Raw genomic sequence first — 24,588 nt, forward strand, 5'->3', positions numbered from 1 at the left:
TCAACTAATAAAAACGGAGGTAGTATTTTATTTAAGTCAATTAAATTGCCTAAAACTGTATGCCGATCAAATTATAGCACTTATTAAAACACGAAGGAAATATTTAATTATCAACACTTTAGATTTTGGAGTAAGTAAACACATAAAAACTAATTTTAAACTTCTTTTTTTATAGACGAGTAATCCCTAGTCTCACATTAATGAACATAAGAGACACTTTCATAAGTCATCATGTACGTGACCTCAGCTAGTTGCCACATAAGAGTAATGGAGTAGTACTATAAATGAAAGTAAGCAGTAGTTCTATTATTCTAATTTGTGTCACAGACAGCTGTACACATGAAATATTTACCTTTTTAAGCTTTTAATTTTCACCCTGCTTTTAGCGATTCAATTAAGTTTCACACCCCCACTTTAATGAAAATAAAGTTACATAAAACCTGGTGATACATAAAATTTACCCCAGCAAATAAATATTTACCCTATGCAGTAACAGTATAATTGAATAAATATAAAAAGGGTAACTGTTTGGTTTCCAAATTCGTACATGAAAATCTTTACCCCCTTCTCCGGAAAAAGGGGAACTGCCATAATTTTGCAACACTCCAACAATATAATAAAATTAAATTATACATCAGCAAGTTTTTCAAAAAAAAAATAAAAAAATTATACATCAGCAAGGTACTCTTAATAGTATACTTGTATAGACTATACAAATATTACTTATATATTGAGAGACAATTTCCTTAAATTATGTGGCTACTTCACTGTCAAATCTTTTTCTTTGATTCTAAACGTACTTTTCCTATTACTATGTAATTTATTTAGAGCTTGTTTGGTTGAAAAAATAAAATGGGGAAAGTGAACATTAATGGAATTTTCTATTTGGGGTAGTTGTTCATTTGTTTGTTTGACATAAAAAAAGCAAAAATATTGGAAATCACGAGAATTTCTACTTCCCACAAAACATAGGAAGTAAATTATAAAGGCCCACCTTGATTAATCAAAATTCATGGAAATTTCAACTTCTCACTGTCACAACCAAACAATTTAAAGAAATTCCTAGAAATTTCATTTGGGAAATAATTTGCCATGAAATACAACTTCCTACGGAAATTTATTTCCCTTGTCAGTCAAACGAGGCCTTAGTGTCCCTATTCTTCATGATTTTGTTGGAAAGTTTTCATGTATCAACAAGATGACGAGTGAATGTAAAAAAAAATCGATTTCTTGGTTACACTTATCTCTATTTATATTTATAGTACTATATAAAGAGAAAGGACATCTTGGTTGATAAATTTGCCTTTTTCCAAAATGCCCAACTGAATTCACAAAATTACTTATTCACTATTTTTTAAAAAATAAAAAATACGAGTAAAATAAGTTCATAAGTGCTCACAAATGAACAACTTCTTTGGGTTTACAGTAGATTTTTTTTCAAGGAAAAAAAAATCAAGTTAATCATACTATTTAACGTCTAAAGTGTAGGTCAATAACTGTTTATACATATTTTTTTTAAAAAAAAATACTTCATTGCTATATATTCAATAGTAAAATATATATTTATTTATTTTTTTTTAAAAAAAAAAAAGCTCACATCCACCCACATTTAGCCTGTAAATTTTATAACCCTTGAAAAGGATAAAATTATGGTCTTCAGTAGATTAAAAAGAAAGATACTGAATTATTTTCATAGAAAAATAAATAAAAACAAACAAACAAACTACCCAAAAACCAAAATTATCTACTTTTCATTAAAAAAAAACTACCCATAAACTACCCACGTTTACTTTTTTTTTTTGAGAGGAACCACAATTAACTTTGTTGAACGATAACCATACGTTTTTTTTTATTAAAAAAAAAGGAATATTAATACTCATATAGTCATCAATTCATCATATACCACCTTCATCTATGTTACAAAGAAAAAAAAAACAACTTTACATCTATTAAAAAGGAAAAAAAAAATAAAAAATTATACATCTACCTATATATATGTAGTATTACTAAAGATGTTTACTCTATATTCTTGAATCTTTTATACAAAAAATTCGGCAACCATATTTTTAAGGTTAAGGATAAAGAAGTGGAGTAAATTTGTTATTGTCTATCTATTTTTTTTTTTTTTACGATCTCTAATTTAAACCTTCAATTTAAAATTTTATGTAAGTATTAATTTCGAAAAAATCTACAATAACAATATTATGAGTAAAATAATAGTTTTCTATATTGTACACGCGTAGCACGTGTCTCATAGCTTATAAGGGTATAAAATGAAGATATTTTATGTTTTACGGCACTATTAAATTGTTTAAGTTATTAATCCATTTTAATATGACAACATAGTATCAATCAAACAAGAATTCATGAAATGGGAAGTTGGTAATCGTTGAAAATTTATAGTCCTAGGATTGAATGGTTTAAACTTTAAAGTGATTAACTCATAGTTTACATAATTGAGTCAAGTGTAGGGTCCTTAACTCATTTATTTTACAATTTTCATGTGTACATGACTTATTTACTAGTTTTAATTACCTCAATCTTTGTACTTCATTATATAGTCTTAATAAATTATACAAACAAAATTAGCCAATCACATTATATTGTAAGACCTTGTTCAATTCACCTTATTTTTGCTTATCTGAACTTATCTGATCTGATCTAATCCTATGTTATCTTATCTTATCTGGTCTGATCGGATCTGATCTTATTGTCTGATTTGACCAAACTTTGACCTTAAGTGTACGATAATCTGTAATGAAAAAATTATATCAAGTGGGATCTTGTTAGATTCGTAATAATGTGCATTCTATTAATATGTAATTTTCATAATTTTTTCATTACGAAATTAAAGATATTTAGCGATAAAATATTGCACATAAAACGATGATTTGATTTGAACTTTTTTTTTGGTCTGAACTTTTTTTTTTCTAAAATAAATATAAATAAGTTGAACTAAACAAGGCCTTAGTTAGTAGGTCATAGTGTCTTACTTAAAATGGCCTCATCAAAATAATTTTGTCAATCAAGTAATTTTTCTCAATCACACAAATATACTAAAGGTTAAGCAAAAGACATTTTATTTTACTCAATTACTTTAATATTATCACATCTTATTTACCTCAAATTAAACATGCACACTAATTTCTAGGAGTATATATATTACAAGTATTTCATCCATTTATTTTTTTTTTTTTTTTTTTGACAAGCCATTTAATTTTTACCTAGGAGTACAATTCTTTTCAAAGTTTCAACCTTGGTTTATCCCAAAGAAATAAAATTCAACAGTGGGACCCTCTTCACTCAAATTACCTAACCACCATACCACATTACCATCACCCTAAAAGTTTTTTTTCTTTTTTCAAAAACATTTAAAAAAAAAAAAAACAAAAAAAAAACCTTGACCTTTTCCAACTCCTTTTACCTCATCACTTTACTTTGTTCTTTACACATTCTCTTCATCCCACTTGCTCCTTCCCTTTCTTCAATTCCCTCTCTCTTTTCTTTGCTTTTGTCACCCTCTTATAACCCCAAATTGACTATTTCAAACCAACAAAACAACCCTCTTTTTCAAACCAACACCATTTCTTCATCTTAACCTTAGCTAAGCTTCATTCCTACAACCCTTCATCATTCTCTTCAAACAACTTCATCATCATTGAATTGTCACTACTCTTCTCTTAACAAGTGCTAATCACAAGAGAAATCGTCGTTGTCGTTGTCGTTATCGTTATCGTTATCGAAAGCCAATCAATACCATGAGAAGTAGACGAAGATTATCATCACTAATCAACAAGTTTTGGGTGCACATTATGTTGCTAATTATGTTCATCATTAGCATTAACTTGTGTGAAGGGTTGAGAACTACAAACGAGTTTAGATTCAACCCATCAAGACCCAAATACTCGAATTCGGGTCATTTTTTAGGGTTCTTTCCTAAGAGATTTCCTATTCCTTCTTCTGCTCCTTCAAGAAAACACAATGATCTTGGTTTGCAAAGTTGGAGATCTCCATAAAATTTTCCTTTTCTTTTCTTTTTATTAATTATTTAGAAGGATTATGATCATATATATTATGAAGCTGACATGCATGTTTTTTTGGGAGGTTTTTTATTTACTAAAAATAGTTGACACAACAACTTTTGGTGGGTACATTGTTGTATTTTAATTTAATTTCTACTACTTGTTAGATTATTGTACATTTTTGAGCTCATGGTTAATTTAATGTTATGAGCAACTTAGTATATAGTATTATATGAATGGAGTATATTATATGGTTTTTGCTTCAAGCTTTGGTTTGCTCAATAGTTTACTTGTATATCTTTTAATTTCTCTGTATTTTTTTTTTGGTGTTTTTAATTTCTCTATACATTGAATGCAGTGTAGTTTATTTTCATTCGCAATTATCTTTTTGTATACTCTGTATAAAATTCCTTACTTCAGTCATATATTGTTCGGAGTTAATATAGTCTCATTGACGGTAAATATAATTTTTGATTAGATTTATTTTAATTTTTAAAATATATGTGAGAACTTTAATTAAGAATAAAACATATAGGAGACAAATTGCATGTATTTAAAATTCTGCACAATTTTGTATGCCATGTTTAAAGATAAGGGAATGAATAAAATTAAAATTAAATTATGTTATTTTCTTAATATATTTTGGAGGACAAGAGAAAGTGTCTTATCAGATCGAAGTCTCAGTAAACTGTAGCTTGCTTGTATAAGTAGATAAGAAAAAGAGCGATCGAGTACAATGATACGCACCCCAATTGATGGAAATTAGTGAAATGAAATATATTTTCATGGGTCATGTATGTCCACCAGTTTGTCTGCCATTTTCTTTATCATTAGGTGTATGCCAAATTTATGTCTATAATATAATATTATTATGAAAAAATTATGTGGAGTACAACTTAATGAATAAATATATGCTACAAAATCATGAAGTATAAATTATTAATACAATACACGGCCAAATAAGAATAACATCACTGAAATATACATACGAGTGACAAATAATGTTAGAGTAATTAGCTAGGTAGGTATGCAATGATATCATTTCCACATGCATGTTCTAATTTGGATAAGCTAAGCTTGATTGGATGATGTATTAGTATTTTCAACAATAATTAAGGCTGGTTCTAAGGAATTAAATTTTAAAATGAGGCGAAGGAGAAAAAATGTGACATTCCTTTCTTATATGAAGTAAAATGAATGTTTTTTCCCCTTTTAATCAGATGACTAAACTTATTTAAATTAAGAAAAAATATTTTCACCCCCTTCTACACATATATTCGAGAAATTTAGAAAAATTATTTATTTAAATCACAACCTATCAGTATTAATTTACCATGTATTTACTTGTGTTATACAGGTTCTGATTATGATATGAACACTTTGGAAAATTAATACTCTGTTTGTAGTGTTACATAGTCAAAATTGAATAAAATTATGTATCGTATTTAAGTAAAATTATTTTATAAGTACTCCATATACTATATACTCATAGGAAGGCTTTTTAGTTTAAACAAGAATGAATGAATGAATAAATGTAAGTAAAAATAAAAATGTCATATATTAAGTAACCTACCATACCTAATGGACCCTCAAAGAAACCTAGAGCACTAGGCATTCAATCTTGATGTTAGTCAAAAATCAGACACAAGAGTCACATGTAACTTAGATTATAACTCATTCAAAGCCTAAAATTATTTTTCTATAGCCTTTTTTTATTCTCAGTGGAGAATTTTCAGTTTGGATTAAATGTTGAAAAAGGGCTTCCTTGGTTGTCTGCTGTAAAAAAAAAAAAAAAAAAAAAAAAAAAAACTTTATTAGCTTCCAAATTACTCCGTAATAATCTAATCGTAATAGTTTCCTAGAAATTGACTTTTTCAAATATCACATACACTGAAAAACCACATGCACTAAAATATTATGCTTCTTAATAAATTACAGTAACTTTTACCATCATGTGACTCAAATTATTATTTTATAAACTCTAAAGTTCTTGAAATTTCCATTGATTCATCATGTAAAATGCTATTAATTATTTCAAATTGCTTTAATTATTTATTGATGTTTTTAAAAAGTTACAAGAAACAGAAACGATAAGCTCCATCTTTTATGCTCAAAGTAAAATAATCAAAAGAAGGCTTTAATTATTAATTTATTTTAAATACTACTTTAATAATTAATATTTTTGTAAAAATAAATTGCTTTAATTATTAATTATTCAGCTGGAGAAGTAATGATGAGAAATATGTGACAATGAGAATATATGGCCCATCAAATGTTTAATCAAAATTGATTGACATAAGATGAGGCCATGAGCTATGTTTTCTCTTTAATTATATATATCATCAAAAAGATGTGATTATAATTAAACTTGCTACTTATTTATTTAGTATGATTGTAATATATAAGGCCATAATATTTGAAATTATGTTACTGCTTGTCATAATCACATACATAATGTTTTCACGTATTTTTTTCTAGGAAAATCATAGAAAATAATGGATTATCCAATTTAATTATGAAATTTAGGATTCAGCTCATTCACTGCGCAAATGGAGGACACCCTTAAATGTCAATGGTAAAAGGTACTTTAGTTTTGCCATAATTATAATGAAATTCGAGCATGATTATGGTAAATCATAGTTTTTCCTCTTTTGTATAAGATAAAATTTTATTTTATTTATTTATTTTTATCTTTGATGCATACACAAAGAAATTTGCATCAGCTAGTAGTTGTTAACAGGAGCTATTAGTTTAAAAAGACTAATACATGCATCTTTACATTGAATTTGATCATTTTAAATCACTCAAAAATCTCACAAAGCAACAATTTTAAACCCTGATAAGATTTAACAAGAATTAATAAGAGTTAACCGAGTTCAATTTACAAATAATATAGTTCAATTAATCATTTCAAGTAAGATCAGATAAATTTAGAAAAGTTAAGCTGAGTAAATATCACGAGAATAGAACACACTTATTTCCAAAAAAAAAAAAGAATAGAACACACTAATGTAATATAATTTGACATTTATACAAAACCTTTTGAGTTTTGATAGAATATTGGCAACAAGTCATGATACTTTAGTTGATTTTTTTTATAATTGCTTATCATGATCATATTAACCAAAATGAATAAAGGCCTTGATTTATCCATTGATCACATATAATTACCACTCATACCCAAAATGGTACAAAATATTAAAATAAAGATACAAAACATTCCTTTTATACTCAATACTATAGACTGACTATAGAGGTGTAAAATAACACGGAGTAATGCTTAAATTAAGATAACTTTTCTACCTCTCAAAAAAAAAAAAAAAAAAAAAAAAAAAATCTACTTATTAAATCTGTTGTGCTAATTAAACAAGTAGGTCCCTGTATTGGCTGTATATGGTATCGACTATTGACATCTAAGACTGGGCCTTCAGAAACAAAAAAACAATAATGTGAAGACTAATCAAGCAATTTACTATACTAATGCTTCACTGAATTCAGTTTTCAATCTTCACTGAACATATACTTGTATTATATACAGCATTGCAAAGGGCTCCTAAATCCTAATGTCCTAAAGAATGTTAAGTCTTATATAAATATTAATCCTACCAGGTGCAGATTATAAAAATATACAAATTCAAACATAAAAATTTCAGGTGAATGAATGATGTGATGCAGTATCAGTTCTTTCAACAGCAAGGTTTTAGGCCACAACAAATCTTGTCCTGTGTAGACAAGTGAAGTAACTGATCATTTACATGCCTGCGAGGTACACCGGCTCTAGTAGAAGAGCACCAAGCAGTGTAGAAGGTGTCAGCTACTTGAGTTGTGAAGCCATTGTTGCTGAGGTCAAGTAACTCCAAATGTTTTGCATTGCTTATGGCAGCTGATAATTCCTTAATCCTTTGATTGTCTTGACTATTGCAGGTATCAGCAAGTAGTGCATCTGAATCTTCAGCCCTTGAATCATACTCGTAGCTATCAGCTACGACTAGCTGATTAAATGTGTCTTCTTCATGTTGCTCACCTGCAGGATCTTGAAATATTTTTTTAGAGCCTAATGTTTCTGAATTCTTATTGCCTGTAATATCATTTCCAATATGTTGAAGTTGTTCTTGCTCAATGTTGCCAGCAAGATTGAGTTCCTCGAGAGACTCATTCTCTTTAAGACATCAAACAATAAGTCAAGCATCAGTTTGTTAATGGATATAGAATTTGATGAAAAAAGGGCAAGTTTAGTAACTCTAACCAGCAAGTGAATTCATGATTTTGATAACCCCAGTGAGACCAAGGTGACACTTGTTAAGCAGCAAAAGCTTCAGACTGCATTCTGAATTCGCAAGTATTGACGCCAATGCATTTCCAGCCTGCAGTAAAAACTCTTAATGAGTTTGTGCTTTTTTTATGACCTAGTCAGCAAATGCATCTACTGGTAGGCTGGCTGCACCAGTAACAAAATACAGAACAGGGATCTCTCTATCTCTTGAACCTAAGGATTTTTTCCCCCACCTTTCTGATTTCTCCCTCTATACTTCTTTTGAGCCTTCAGGTATCAAATAAAACAGAAAAGTTCATTCCCAAACAGAGCAAATACACATACATGTATCAAGAATCAAGTTCCAAACACATACCACTCTATTTTTATTTCTAATTTTAAACCCAATTAGAAGCCCAAAGTTGGTTCCTAGAACCTTCAATCCCAAGAGAATGTAATGTACATATGTTTGAGTTACGCCAGTAAGACTTACACCCTCCCAAAATTAGAAAAAGTGAGTCCAATATCCATTTAAGGACCAAACTGATATTTAATCAGCATATACCATTTAAAAGTCTGTAGTAACCCTTAGCTAGTTAGAGTAGTGCTGCATGTATTTGAAACTCCCTAATACCTAGTCTCAACTCTCAATAGAATTTATACTTCACTTATTGCTGTTGTATCCATTAAAACAATCCAGAAGTTGATCAATTCTTGTTTATAGACTGAAGGCCTACAGTTAACAGATATATGGACTACATTTATGTATTGACTTGACTTAATGTTGACTTGAAGCAAACCTCTGACGTAATGGGATTTCCAGCAAGGTTCAACTCCAGTATATTCAATACTGCAGGAACTATCTTTAGTCTTTCAACAAAATTCAGTCTAAGGCCACAATATGATAGGTTCAACTTTGCCAGCTCTTGGGTCTCATGGAACAAAGATTCGGTCAGCTTTAAAGCTCCATCCTGCAAGTTATCAACAGCCAAGGCATGGTGTGAGGAGATCAATGGCAATACCAATATAACATGATCAAATTTGAAGATATAATCACTCACCGAACCAATATTTGTTGCACCAAGCATGAGACCTGATAGGCATGAAGATCTAGCAAGTTGACAAACGCTGTCAGATGCATGTTTGTTAAGTTTTATGCCATCCAGACTCAGTTCTGAAAACCTGTAAATATCTACACAGATTAATTTACTTCAATCTCAGTTAAGAATTCAAAATGACAATCGCAAATAAGAATGAAACTTCACCTTTCAAGCTTTGCAAGTTTCCCTAGTAGGTTGGATAAAGAGTTACCGGATATAGGGTTGTTATGTCCTGCCAAAAAAGGAAACTAAGTCAGAAGTTCAATTAAAGGATGAAAAAGTATTAAACATTACACCTTGACCAAGTCATTACCAACTAAAAGCTGTGACAGTACAGAACCAGAATCCAACGCATCAGAAACTGTTTGAATTGTTCTGGATGTGATAGAACATCGTTCCATATTCAGACTATAAAGACCTGCAATAGAAAACCAAAGAGAACTGATTTGAGTATTAGACGAAGATATAGTCTCCAAATCCTAAAAACGTCTGCAGAGTTACAACAGCCAAGCAAAAGCAGAAGAGATCAACTACTAACCTTCCATGTCATATTTATTATTAATTTATGAAGTTACTAAAACAAAATCAGAACATATAAAAGAAGAAAAAAAGTTTGACCTTTGCAATTATTCAATATGGTGGACAGGTAAGTTCCACAGGCATCAGTCAGACGGTTTCCTGAGATGTTAAGAACTTCTAATCGACTAAAGAGCACGGGGCACTCACAAATCTGAAAACACACAAGAGAATTAAATTTTTTTTTTTTTAAAAAAAAAAAAAAATCAAATGTAGACTAAAGACATTGGGCAAAGTGATGCAACATCATTGCCCAGAAGGCTCCTCTAATCTTCTCACGTCACAACAAACTGTTCTCTTATGGCAACTTGATTACTGACAGTATAGAAACTTCCTTTTGTCTTCCAAAATGAAATAAAGGTCTACGACTATACCTCATTTCTAATTGCAGAAAACTACTAAACGAAATCTATAAAAGGAAAATACTCTACCTGAAATAAAGCAGTTGGCCCAAACAAATTGCAGTGCAGATCCAACACCAAGGCCCCATACTTTTGACCTGATGATGTCAATGCTTGCTTTAGTCTCTCCATTGTTGCATTCCCTGAAGGCAGAAAACAGATTAAATGCTAAAAAAGCTACCAGGCCTACAACAATCAACTTGAGATCTGACCAGCAAATTTTAGAGATTAAAAATCTCTGCCCAAATATATTAATTTTGAAATTTGTGAGTTGTGGGTCTTGTGACTCACATTTTCTTCAACCATCCAGTCTCACTTCCAAAGTTCCATTATTATTGCCTTGCGTTTTTGACTTTCGTAACTTTGAATGATAACGAACTTAATTGAAGTGGCTCATGATAACGTGTACACTTTTATTTGTTGTGCAGTAGCTAACAGTTGTAGAGTATCAGATCAAGAACTAATTAGAATGTGCTCTATATTATTACAAGTATAAGGTTGCATAAATCTAACCACTCTTTAATTCGGTAAGGGAGAGAGACATTTTACAGGCATAGAGTAACATAATTGGCAAGTGTCAGTGAATAAAAATTTGGAATAGGCAGGAGTATCAACGTGGTTACCTAACATATTATGAGAAAGATTCAACATGGAAATAGTCTTGTGGGCACTCAAAGCATCCAGTAGAGGAACTACTGACATATCTTGAAGCTCACAATCAGACACTATGACTTCATCCTCAGAAATCTGCAACAACACAAGCAAATAACAGAATAAAACAAATGAGAGCTCATGTTTTACCCCTTACAGTATATAGACAACGAATAAGAAAGGGGATAAGGTAGTTCACTTCTAACAGCTCAGTACGTCCTCACCTTCAAATTATACAGCTTCATTAGCAGCTTCATATTAGGTGGCTCAGCTAATCTCTGACAACAGTCAACATACATTTTTATCAATCTCTTCTGCACCCATCCTGTCAATTTTTAGTTCACAAGTGTTTAGCTGGTAGATCCCCCAATTATCATAATAGCATTAAATATGTGCAAGGATTATTGTACTGTGCAAAAGAGACTAAAGATTAAGCAGCTTAGGAGAGTAGGAGTGATCAGTTGAGTAGTAGGACATTTTGTATATTAAGAGTAGAATTGGAAGAACAATAAAGAACTTTCACAGTATGGTAGAAATATAATGAACTACTTTTCAACAATATTGGTTAGCTAGTACTCAAATAGAGATAAAAGAATGTCCCTTTTATTCATTTTCTCTGTCACTCGTGTATATTTCTTCAAAGCAAAGTCGGGTAGTAAATGTGTAAAACACAGTATAGTATATGTCATCAATATGCTTCATTCATGCAATAAAAATCTCAGTTACTATTCTGTATTATAAAAGGAAAGAGGAAAGGCAAAACCTCTTAGAATACTGCATCAGAGAACACAGTACACCTCAAAATTGAAAAATACAATTACACAAGCCATGTAGTAAGCAAAGAATAAAATCAGCACATATATCAAGCTAAGGTGTCATGCTAATTAATAGTAAAAAAAAAAAAACAAGATGAGCATTCATGAAGATCATCTATAAGAGCATACCATTAATGGAAGCTTCTATTGAACCTCCTGCTTGAGCTTCAATCAAAAGAGTATCCATTGTGTGATCAGTAGCAAGAATCTGCTCCCCAAATTTCAAATTGTCAATGATTGGCAACAGACCTGTTTGACAGCATAAATGTGTTACTGAAACAGCCATCTTCATATTGTCAAGTTAAAGATGGATCACTGCAAGACCTATGAATTCTCTAATTTATAATAAAAGGCATGTGAAAGTGTGTCATGCTATAGTTTGATATCCCTATATGGCTATATTTTCTGTACACTTTAGTTTATTTAGCCATATAGGAATCAATTTGTGCATGAGGCTGCACTTCCCAGAAATTATTTCCCATATCCAAAGAAATAGCATTCACATATATAGTTGACACTAGGGAATTTGCACTTTCAAGGAATTCATGTAGAAGTGCAACTTACCCCAATGGTTATGTACTTTTGTCATGTCTTGTGGGAAGTTCCACTTTTCACTGAAGTTTTAGATCCCTATTCTACCTAACTATGGCAATCAAACAAGTACTCAAAAAGGCTCTTTCTAACCTCCTATTAAAGTTAAGCCAAACAAGCAATAAGAGTTGTTTATTAAGATAAAGAGAGATTCAAAAAGTGGTTGTATGGTTAAGTTTGATCAAAGTTCTTCAGTATCAAACACTATAAATATATATAATGTGCAAAGTACACATTAAATTCTGGCCTCTTTATCACAGCATGAGGTTTCAGAACCTACCCCAAAGATTCATAGGTAGTGGAAACGAGCTGAATATAATTACCGATAAACGTTCACGGACAAATTCTATTTGACTAACAATGAACTCTATAGAGTCATAAAGTTTTAAATCCTAAATTTCTTGGGTGCTATAATCATCATGGTATTGCAAGAATAAATCAAGGTTTTCTTACCACTGGACCTCCTTTGTGAAGATAACTGCAAGTAATAAGAACAGGCTGCTTGCAACTTCAAGGCTTCAATATCAAATTCACCAGCAAACACACTTGGCTCTGCTTCAATGCACACTGAGGCATCTTCAAATTTTATTCTAATGCCGTACTGACAGAAACAAAAAGGTAGAGGAAAGTTTAACATATACACATATATACATGCAAGAATGTTCACTGATCTACACTAATAGCTACAACATGCATGCTCAATTTGAAATCTCATTAACTGACTTGATCCGTTTCATAATTATTCCTGCCTTATTGGTGGTATCAGGGTAGGAGCTACAAATGTCTACAGCTAATATATATATATATATATATATATATATATATATATATATATATATATATATATATATATATATATATATATATGCATGGCTGATCAGATACCTATGCAACTAGTTTTTAGGATTTTAGGCTAATCAAAGATGAAAATTAAAACTTCTCAACACATCAGTAACACGTGTATTTAAGACGAGTGCCCTAAATACCTTATTGTCAGCTAGAGACTTGAGATTCCCGTGAGCAGCTTCTTCAGGTTTGCTAGATTTATATGAACACGAACTTTCTTCATGGTTCACAAGATTACAAGAACTGGTGTCCTGTTTACAGCCATCCAATACAAGATCCTGTTAAAAATTGGATAGATGAACAGAGAATAATATTTAGTCTGTGGCTCTTACTGTTATAATAGATGCATGATATAATTTTTTTTATTATTTTTTTTTTATCAAAGTTACCTGTTGGTCACGGGCTGAATCAAGATGATTGCTTCTACTCTTTACTGTAAGTAGTTAAGAAACATGATTAGTGCTCAGTATCATGAAAGTAACAGAAAGCACAAATACTTAAGTACCCACATTCATTTGATGTAGCAATATCCTCTTGAGTAGCATCCAGGCTTCTGTTTGAGCATTGTGCATCCTCTTCATCATCAGAAATGACTAGACGAGCACGCTTTCGGCCAATAGTGGTCAACGGACTTCTTAGTGAATCAGGTAAGTTTTTGGGAGATGCTTCAGCAGTCCCAGAAACTCTTTTAGCCCCATTGTCGTTGCTTGTTTCAAGCTTCTGCAACTTTTTACAGCGGGAAAGTGAACTCAAAACTTCATCATCTTCAAGGTCTTCAAGGCTTGAAATAGATTTACCCACGGGAAGGGGTTCACTTCCATGAGATGATCCACAGTCAACAAACCTGTCCTCAGAGAGACTATCATTTCCCTCAGTTTCTGTTTCAGAGCAGCTATTTTCCAATGCATTAGGTGGCTCTTGCTCACTGTTTAATAATGCCTGCAAGCTCTCTATCTCAAGCTTCAACTTCCTACAAAGCACAATGTCACTTACAGAAATAAGTTTTTCCACACTCTATACATAACCCAAACTTTAATTAAGGACTAAGAAAAGCATCATCTAGAAAAGGTCATTTATCAACATTAGCTGCTCCACATCATCACCCTCCAATGGCTCTAAGAAAATTGTGGATGGTAAGTCAGCTCAATCATAAGCGTTTTTATCTTGTCAGCTATATGAACTTTTTAATAACTATTGAAGGAATTTTTGTTTCAAAATACTCTCTCCTTTCCTCCATCAGTTCCTTAGAGAAACTTCATTCTTTACTCAAATTCATTCGAGGAAATAAGTGGGAAAGGTGAAAGGAAATATAAAAAAGGGAAGCGGTTTTCTTTTGCAGTGTATGGTTTGAGAGAGAGAAGTCTGCAAAACAGATAAATTGCCCTTGGCCAGAAAATCAAATAAGCCATTATTATTTATCATTATTAATTCTCTCTGCCTTTTGTTAGTAATAGGATTCATATCCTTTCTCACACAAATCCATCAATCAAAAGGGTTAGTAGTACGAGACGAGCGTTACAGGCTTAGCAATTTGCAGCAGCTGAGTAATATTTAACATCCCGAACTTTAGCTGCAAAAGCTCAAACAAACAGTAAAAGGATGAGCTCCAGTCATTTAACATCAAGACATAACCATTCCACACCCTCTAACTATAAAGGCTGAGAATAATTAAACATCCAGGTTTGTTTTATCTCATACAAAGAGTAGCATATAAGCAGAAAAATCTTCTACCCAAAGTAGTTAAGTAAACCTGAAGCACTTCTCTAGACTAGATAATAGAGAATCCACTGGAGAAAAAAGACATAATATTCAAATGAAACTTGTTTTTATTGATGGTCATGCATGATGAACAGCAATACCTAGCTTCATCAACATTATCAAATCTAATCATGTGGCTGTAATGCATGTTTTCCAAGGCAGAAATCTGCGTAGGAATTTTCTTTGCTTGAGCTGCAATCCTGCAACAAAATATAGATAATAAGCATATAGATACTCAAAAATAATCATTGTGTTTGTATTTGAAGACCCAATATGATATTTATTATCACATTCAACTAACCAATATTCAATAAGCAAAAGGTCTACGCAAATAGTTTTCCTAATATTTTAGTAGCAACTAATGTAGCCAAAGTTGATAATTTGATATGATTTAATCATGTAATCATGAGTCTAAAATGTATAGAATGAAAAACTAGGAAAGACTAGGCAAGGTGCGTGAAATCAAGCTCCAACACCCAACCTAATATACTACCTCCGATTTTTTTATGTGCAACTTTGAAGTATTCTTTGTGAGACATAAAAAATTCCAAAGTTGCAGATAAAATAATCGGAGGTAGTATATTGTTTGGAAAACATGAAAGATATGAACATGCAAGCCTGGATATATATATCTTCAAATTTTACATCCATATACGGTAAGGAGGTTCCCACATTTGAGTGTTTTAAGTTCCTTGGCATGATTCTTCATAGGAATGGAGATTAGTTGCCCAAGAGTGAGTATTTTAAGTGCCTTGGGTCAAGTCTTCAGAGGAATAAAGAAATTGACCAAAATGTGACCCACGGGGTTAAGTCCAGATGACTAAAATGGAGTGCAGCAAATGGGGTATTGTGTAACCGAAGCATACCTTTGACGTTAAAGGGGACAACTCTATTTGGCGATTATCAGACCAGCATTGTCATATAGATCAAAATGTTGGGCTTTTAAGAAAGATCATATTAGGAAGATGGGAGTATCAGAGATGCATATGTTAGAATTAGGAATGAAGGCATTAGGAGAAAAGTTGGGGTTAAAAAAAACTAAGGATAAAATAAGGGGAAAACGGTTACATTGGTTTAGGCATGTGAGTGATCATAAGATGCATCAGTAAGGAGAGTAGAGAGTTAAGGTCATGAGGATCTTAGAAGAGGCCAACGGAGACCGAAGATGACTTAGATGGAAGGAGATAAGTATGAAATAAAGAGTTTGGACATATCGCATAAGTGCACATAAATATATAGTACTTGATAGAAGAGAATAGAGGGTCAGGAACATGGTTGACGACCATAGAAGATAAAATTTTGGTCCATGTAGCCAACCCCATCATTGGGAATAAGGCTTCAGTACTGCTGCTGTTGTTATTGTTGTCATCCACAACAAACAAACAAACAAGATAAATCTATATGTAACACATCAGAAAAATAAATTTTGTTCAAAAAAGTCACATGTGAATTCTTTATGTATGGATTTCCACCTTATTAGAAATTAGTCTCTGCTTAAGTAAAATGATCTACAGCAAGAAATATCAGGTCTGACAGCACCTTTCCGAATGAGAATAGAGATCAAGTGTTATACCTATGACCTTCTTGAAATTCCATTAAGGCACCCTGCCAATCACCTTCAGAATCTAAAACATCACCCAAATTGATTTTTACTATTGCTTGGCCCTGAAATCACCATTGTGAATTTGTGAGAGAAGGTTAAAGCAAACTCGTACCTCTGACATGTTGAGCAAATGGACAGCTGAAACAACTTGTAAAAAAAATATTAAAACTAACCTCCAGATTACCAATCACTTTATAAATACCCCAACTTTTGGTATACCATTTACGAGCTTTCTGGAAATTCCTAAGCTTTTCGTATGACTCTCCAACAACCAAATATGAATCAGCCAACTTTTCTTTGTCACTTAGTTCGCTTGCAATTTTTTTCTTCTTTTTTGCAAATTCTCGATGCTAGAAGACAATAAACCAAAGTTAGATAACATAAATATATATTTTTTTAGACATAAAAAAAGCTTAATAGTATTTGTAGCTTCCACAACCCTAATGAGTAAAAACAGTATTGGCTTTTTATTTATGCGTGTTTCAGGAATCCTTAGAAGAAAGTGCCAAGTTTAGAAATGTGATTTTCAAGTCCAACTCCAGCACAAGTTCATGTTCAAATGTGTATACTAGTTGAGCACAGATGTAAGAAAATGATATGTAACCTGCTGACCTGCATTAGATTTTTTTTCCAGCCAGAGGTTTAAGATCAAGCAGTTAAGTTAGAAACAAACAGCATAATCTAAAGCTCCATTTGCATGAAGAAAAAATAGCAGAGAGAAGAAAGATGCAACTAATTGTTCCATCACTTCTGTGTTTAATAAAAAGTAATGTATAAAATGGCTCAAGGAGCACAAGTGAGGCACGCTTGATATAAGTGAGAAAATAATCTGGAAAAAAGTAGTGTATGTGCTTCACTGAAAACACCTCACACCCTCACCAAGACCAAAAAGGCGTATGACCCATGTTGCCTTCAGCACCTAAGTGCCCCATTTTATACAATGGTAAATTTTAAGAACCATCTGTGGATCAAAACAAAGAACTCCAGAGGAGAACTGGAGGAAAGGGCAGGACACTAAGACAAATATAGTAAGTAAGCAAAGTGAACAAAAGTACACAAAAAGATACAATTCTGTTATCACAGTAACACCAAACATATTCTTCACTTCTTGGAAGTCAAAAGCACACCTACAAGCTACATGATGCCTTTTTGCTTTCTTGTGGTCTATGCTACAATAGAGGTAATTTAGAATGCTCTCAGGTGGTCTCTAAGAACTTTATCTTTAACAGTAGAGGACAGTAACTAAACTTACCTATTGGTTTGTGCTATAGCCTACGGGAGCTTCCAAGGAAATCTACCTTACAGTTAAGAATAGCAGGACATGTCATTTTCCATTTTTTTGTTTTCTTTGAGCAATAATTTTTGATAATTTGCCCTTTCTATGCATTAATATAGTTTTTAATGCCATCAAAAATGATTTGAAAACAAAATCCAAAGCAAACTCCCTCAATCTACTCAACAGCCCGAAACTTGCTTGAGACGTATGATTGTGGCTCTTGGAATATACGGGTGAAATAAATCCCCCACTTTTTAGTTATAAACCCTATAGGCCATTATCAAGAAGAAAAGAGACAATCTTCAGAGCAGAAACAGTAAATTTTCATATACATCAACTAATTGCAGTATGTTCTTCAGGGATTAAGTACAATGGAAGAATCTTACACTAGATACTTACTTTTTCCCAAGCAGAAACAACAGTGGCTTTATCAATAAGAAGATCAAGAGACTTCATTAGCTGCCTTAAACACTTTCTTTCACTTGAAGTGCCTTTGGCCGTGTTCAGGCTACGTCTAAGCTTCTTAAAATTTTGCTCTTCTGTTTTTATATCCTCCATCACTTTAATATATTCCTTCACAATTCGAATGTTTTCCTCAATTTGACGTGCCAAAGCAAATTCATCTTCCAAAGATTTTGCCAGTTTGAGAGCCATTTGGTAACATCGCAAGGTCTGGTCAAACTTCTGAACCTTGCAAAATAGTTCCCCAAGGTTAATATAGCCTTTAGACTCTCCTTGGCGATGGCCAATATTTTTACATATCATTATATCCTTCCTGATATGTTCTCGAGCCTTGTTCCACTTTCTTAGCTGCATATAGACAAATCCAAGATTATGATGTAACCTGGTGCGCCCCTCGTCATTTTCATTCACCTCCTCCTCATCACAGATCTCCAATCCTTTGGTAAGAATTTTTTCAGCCTCTTCCAAGTTATCAAGCTCCATTTCAAGCATTCCGACATTATTATATGCATCAATATATTCCTTAAGAAAAGAGGATTTAGAGTCTGGAGGATTTTCCTTGAGAGTTTTAGCAAGAATCATAGAGGATTTGAAAAACTTTTTAGCCTTATGAAGAGCAGAATGATCTTCATATTTCGTAAACATTTCTTGGTATGTACGTCCGAGTTGTGTGTTAGCTCTTTGCTGCTCAACCAGATCTTCTTCATCCTTGGCTAGCTCTAAATGCTCTTTCTACATTATAACAGAAAACAGAATCAATTAATCAAGTATTAGCAAAAGATACTTTGGTAGTTCATAGTATCTTCCAAGCTAATTCTAGTCCAATCAACAATAAAAGAATAAATCAAATCCAGTACTTACTACGCCCTTGTTTGAATAATACTTTCATTTAGCAAAAGCTTACATCTTCCAATGTCATAAAATTCTCCTATAACTCACTAATCGACATCTTAGTTAGATAATATATTAGTAATATTAACATTACACAACCAAAATTCAATGAACAAGAATATAATTATAGAATGCCAGTAACCCAAATAAGATTACCATTGAAAGAAACTACCTTTGCTAAGAACAAAGAGCTATTGTTGCATAAATCAAATTTATTATTAATATGAAGAAAAAAAACTTAAAAGCAGGAAAATAACATATCCAAAATAAAAACCCTAATTTATGAATCAATTAAAATTAAAACAAAAGCATAAGAAAATGTTATTCTAAATTTAATCAATTCTATGAACTTAAACCCCCTAAATTCACATGTACAACAAAAATAAAATGAAATGAGAATTGTCAAAAAATCCTATTTTTTTCCTTAATCAAATTTCATAATACTACCAACATCAACCATGCGGAAGCCGACTAAATCGGGTTATATCCCTTCTAAACACAAAACCGCGAAAACCCGAAAAAAATACCTGATAACGGAGGGCGTTCGCAAAATCATGGAGACGCAAATAGAGTTCACCCATGGATTGACAAGAAGGAAGACGATCTTTTTGAAGTAAAAAAGCAGAAGAAATCTCATAATCAATCCTTAACCAATTTAGGGCTTCACAATATTCACCTCTATTTTTGTGAAGATCACCAATTACATTTGCCCATCTAGCTTCTTCTTTGCGATTCCCTATACCTTTTGCACTCCTATACGCTTTCCTTGCTGATGATAGCTCTGGATCGTTCTTCCCCATTTCAGAAATTGAATTGGGGGAAATTTTCTGAAGAAATTTTCTAGGGTTTTTCTGGGTTTTGTTGGGAATTCAGCAATTTTGATTTGGGGATGGGAAGTGAACAAGAAGAGGAGGGAAAGAGTGGGATTTTGGGTGTGAAATAATTTCAAATTCGCGCCAAATTCTTGCATTTTTGTAAGAATGGGCTGTCACTTGGAATTTTGAAGAATGAAGCCCTAACGAGTAAGCTCTCTCCCGAAAATGTTTTTTTTTTTTTTTGCCCCTTTTTTTTTTATTATACTTAAGTGCTAGGCGCTAGCAAATTTACATTATTTACGTCCTTTTCTTTGATTATATTTTGAGTACTGTCGATATACTCGATAGTATTGTCTTTATATATAGATATAGTATATTAATTTTTTATTTTTACGTATGCATGATTAAAATTATGCTTATACTTCGATTGGTAAAAGTGTTTAGTACAAATAAACAAATGAGAGGAGTATTGTTTACATGTACTTTGTGTAAAAGTTTAGATTGAATACATACATATACTAGATACTAGTAATTTTTAAGTAAATGAGGTAGGACATAAGAACTAAGTTAAGGTCAAGGTAAGATATCTTAAAACATGATTACGAAGGGTAGGCCAAGGCATAAATGAAATGTTTTAGAGTACCAAGTAAACATTCGATGGCCCTTTGGGAACTTTAGGAAGCACCTAAATGCAAAGGTTTCTAGTACACGAAATTTAATATTTTCGGAGATTTGGACCTAATGTCCTAAGCTCAAATGATCTTCGGTTATGCTTCTTAGGGTCATATAATGTTGTTCAAAAATATATATACGATCACTAGTCGGTCACATAAAGACTCGTGATGATCTAGAGTCAATGAAGAGAATCGTGTATGTCACTAACTAAATTGACTAATAAGAAGCAAAGTAGATGATTCCAATCATCTAGTGTCTTCTTGGGGTCGTGTGTCCTTAGTAGGGGTGTTCATATCCGGGTACCTAGATCTTCGGGTAGTTAATAAGTCGGCCCGTGTCCTGTCCCGGATTTTATTTTTTTTATTTATTTTTGTAAATAAGTTTGTACCAAAAACTTGTTTTATATCTTATTTCAAGTTATAAATCTTCCATTTATCACAATGCTAAGATTTGCGAGAATCAATTAGGACTTAGGATAGCTTAATTGCTTGTTATGTCCAGTGCTTTCTATTTGTTTATTTTTTAGTTTATTTTCAAGTTATGTATTTTGGTAAAGCAAGTTCTCTATAAGCAAGCTGACTTCTTGTTGTTAGCTTTGTTATATCGGTATCCGATGAACTTCCGGCTCCAAGAAAATCCAGAAGTTGCCTAAACTTCTTCTCCCAAACTGCATTGTTCTCAGCAATTTTTCTGTCCACGTCATTCTTAACAGCTTTCCGCCTCTTTTTTTGGCTTGTTCAGCTTCTAATTTAGCTTATTCTGCTTCTGTTAGGCATTTTCAACATATTTTCTTGCATCTTCAATTGCTTGATCTGCTTTTTTTTTTAACGGGTATCCGGGTACCCGAGATTAGCAAAGATTTTGTCCCATGTCTCGGCCCATGAAACTGCTATTTTAGCGGGACGGGTACCCGACCCGAAAAAAAACAGAAAAATTTGTCAATTTCCCATCGGGTTTTTTGCGGGTCATTGGGTAATCGGGACGGGACAACTGGGTCGGGTTTTTTTTGAACACCCCTAGTCCTTAGTGGGGGCCTATGAGAAGCACCTTGTCCTCTTTGTGTATCCAGGCCCGTAAAAGTCAAAATTGTTCAAAATTATAGGTTATAATCCACGCTTTTGGATAAATTTAGAGAAAATTTTCCAAATTGAACGAATGTTGGGGGATCTCCCAAGGTTAAAAAAAAGTTGGTTATGAAAAATAATAAGCCCATCAATGTCTCTATAAAGTCCCGAAAATGAGTTTGGTTCAATTGTTTAACTTTTTTTGAATTTCGTTGCAGTGGCAATTAAGAAATGCAAGGGATGATTCCAATCACCAAATATGCATTTTAGGATCCTATTAAGATGTTGGGAATCCATTGTGTTATCAAACCCAATCCCACCAATTATCAATGTTGATGCATGGGTTGTTTTAGTTAATACTTCCTCAATTTTCCTTTACGTGACTTGCTTAATTAATGTACACACTTGCTATTTGCTAATGCATTACTTTAATAATACATACGAAACATATCTTTAACAATCAATAAGTAAAATAGCATATAAACATCCCCATAAAAAATAGTGCAAAAATCAAAATCGCTTCACTATACTAAGAATGAGAAGTGAAGAGATAAATAAGATTATTTAGATATTGCAAAAAGTTAAACGGATTATCTAAAATAAAATGGAGGTGCGTGCCCTTAAAAGGAACACTTCACTATACTAGGAATGAAGTATAATAAGCTTTAGAGCGGTTGTATGTGTAAGTACCAGGTGTTGGGTTTCGTAGAGTCCGACTCTACGCGGAAGAGAAACCCGCCCACTAATTAAGGCAACTAAGCATGCAATCACATATTAAACAACAATTAAGAGAGAGAAGGAAAAGACATTCATACCCTTGTCGCGTGCTTCGCTCGATCCCGAGCTCTTACTTCAAAAACCCGAACCCCGCAAATGTGAAGGTCTCCAACGGCTCGTACCCACGAACCCGACCCGAATGGTCCTAGTCCCGGAGGTTAGTCGGGACTTTACCAATAAAAGTTAGAGTTTTACGAACTTAAGCTTTTCTCACTTTTCTAAGGAGATGCCTTTTTAGTTCCACTCAAGTGTTCTTCCCAAATTCCAAAACTTGGGTATTTATAGGGAAATGAACCTTGATTTCCCATTCTCAATCAATGTGGGAGATTTGCATTTTCCCTATTTTATTTTAATCAAAATAAAATAAAATTGCAATTCAATCAACAAGTTACAAGTGGCAATGGGAGGAGAGGGAGAAGGTGAGGACCACCAAGGGAGGGGACCAACCCACCTTGCTCCCCAAGGCAAACACCAACCATTGGTCCCCACTTGACCGGCTGTCAACGCCGCTTGGCTGGCTGGCAGCTTGCCTTGGCTGCCAAGGTTGCCAGCTGGCGCCTAGCACCAAGGTTGGGTTGTCCAACTAGCACACCCATGCATACATGCTGCTAGCAAGCCACGCATGTTGGGCTACTCCTATGCACTGCAGGCGAGGTGCTGGGCTGCTGCTATGCGAGGTATAGCACGCATAGCGTGCTGCTGCTTGGTGCACCTACGCAGGCACGCAAGCACAACATGCAGCGACGCCTGGCCCAGCTTGGCTAGCAAGCATGCACAACCTAGCACGCTACTAGCATGTGCGATGCTTGCGGCTAGCGATGGCTAGGTGCTTAGCCTAGCATGCTAGCAAGAACGTACCATGCTTGCGATGCTTGTGGGCTGTGCAACCATCGCTGCTATGCTAGCACGCCTAGCCACGCATGCACAGCCACACCACACGCATGCACGCATCTTGCGATGCTTGTGCCATGCGATGTGCGTGTGCTAGGGGATGCTAGGCACGCATTGCTTGGGACCTTGCCTAGCCTAGCACTCACATGGCTAGGCCAATGCGAGGCTACGGCTAGGCTCGAACTTGTTGCTTGTTTGATGTCACGTCTCGTCGAATTTTAAATTCGACTCGACTTGCAACACTCGATCTCGACGCTCTAAGCTCGATATCCGATGTCTTTGTTCGTAATACTCTGATGACTCATCACATCCTTTGTATTGATTCGTCGTCTCAGATCGGTTGTTCGATTGGGTTCGACCCGAAGGGTTCAGTCAAGATTAAACTGTAATATTAATTGTACACTAATATTACTGATCGGAAGCGGCCTCCACCTAGGCATTCCGATCACTTGACCTTACTGAAAATTAGCTTTCTAATAATTCGGAACCCTCTATCGGAATAATACACTTGTTGGAAGGACACCATTCCTTTCACCAGGGCTGCAAACGATCCGAGCCGAGCCGAGTTTTAGTCTGTTCGAGCTAAGCTTATAAGAATTATTTAGGTTCGAACTATCTCGAGCTTTTAAAAATCTTGTTCGAGCTAGGCTTGTTAAGAATTTGTCTTGTTCGAGCTTTGTTCACGAACGTACTCATTTTCGAGCTTGATTAAATAAACGAGCCCTAATTTCTCATTAAAAAATGGTTTCTTACGAATTTTAACACAATTTTATATAAAATGTTTATATTTTTTTTTATAGAAAAAGGTAATGACAGATTTTTCATGCCTTTACATGATGAATAAAATATATAAATTGTCCGAGTTTAACTGGACGTGAAAAAATTTATAAATGGACTTAAACGAACATACAGTTCATGAACATTATTGAGTCGAACATGATGTTGTTCGAGCTTTGTTCATCTATTTGACGAGCTTAAGATTTTTGTTCAAGCTTGTTTGTTAGCTTAGCAAACGAGTTTTGACCAAGCTTTGACCGAGCTTGTTCGCGAGTAGTTCACGAACGTATTCGCTCATTTACACCTCTATGTGTAACCAATTAGGCTTGGAACATAATCATCAAC

At 33.4% G+C, this 24,588-nt stretch overlaps 1 protein-coding gene across 2 annotated transcripts; it reads right to left on the reverse strand.

Moving 5' to 3' along the window:
• Window positions 1–7,506: 7,506 nt before the first annotated feature.
• LOC110695187 (protein TONSOKU-like) lies at window positions 7,507–21,476 on the reverse strand. 2 transcript variants are annotated; one of them, XM_021872406.1, is made up of 20 exons: window positions 19,772–21,476; window positions 18,291–19,085; window positions 16,789–16,965; window positions 16,586–16,677; window positions 15,114–15,212; window positions 13,764–14,224; window positions 13,644–13,687; window positions 13,395–13,505; window positions 12,862–13,009; window positions 11,947–12,066; window positions 11,227–11,327; window positions 10,975–11,098; window positions 10,382–10,494; window positions 9,993–10,104; window positions 9,688–9,792; window positions 9,540–9,606; window positions 9,336–9,456; window positions 9,075–9,245; window positions 8,269–8,386; window positions 7,507–8,181 (listed from the first exon to the last, which is right to left on the reverse strand). In XM_021872406.1, exons 1-20 carry the CDS (start codon window positions 20,042–20,044, stop codon window positions 7,709–7,711), a joined length of 3,825 nt encoding a protein of 1,274 aa, XP_021728098.1. In that variant the 5' UTR covers window positions 20,045–21,476; the 3' UTR covers window positions 7,507–7,708. The 2 variants fall into 2 exon arrangements, with proteins under 2 accessions (XP_021728098.1, XP_021728097.1); XM_021872405.1 differs by having other exon boundaries at window positions 13,395–13,532; window positions 19,772–20,643.
• Window positions 21,477–24,588: the final 3,112 nt, after the last annotated feature.

This window comes from Chenopodium quinoa, unplaced genomic scaffold, assembly GCF_001683475.1.
Source record: "Chenopodium quinoa cultivar QQ74 unplaced genomic scaffold, ASM168347v1, whole genome shotgun sequence".
Classification (NCBI taxonomy): domain Eukaryota; kingdom Viridiplantae; phylum Streptophyta; class Magnoliopsida; order Caryophyllales; family Amaranthaceae; genus Chenopodium; species Chenopodium quinoa.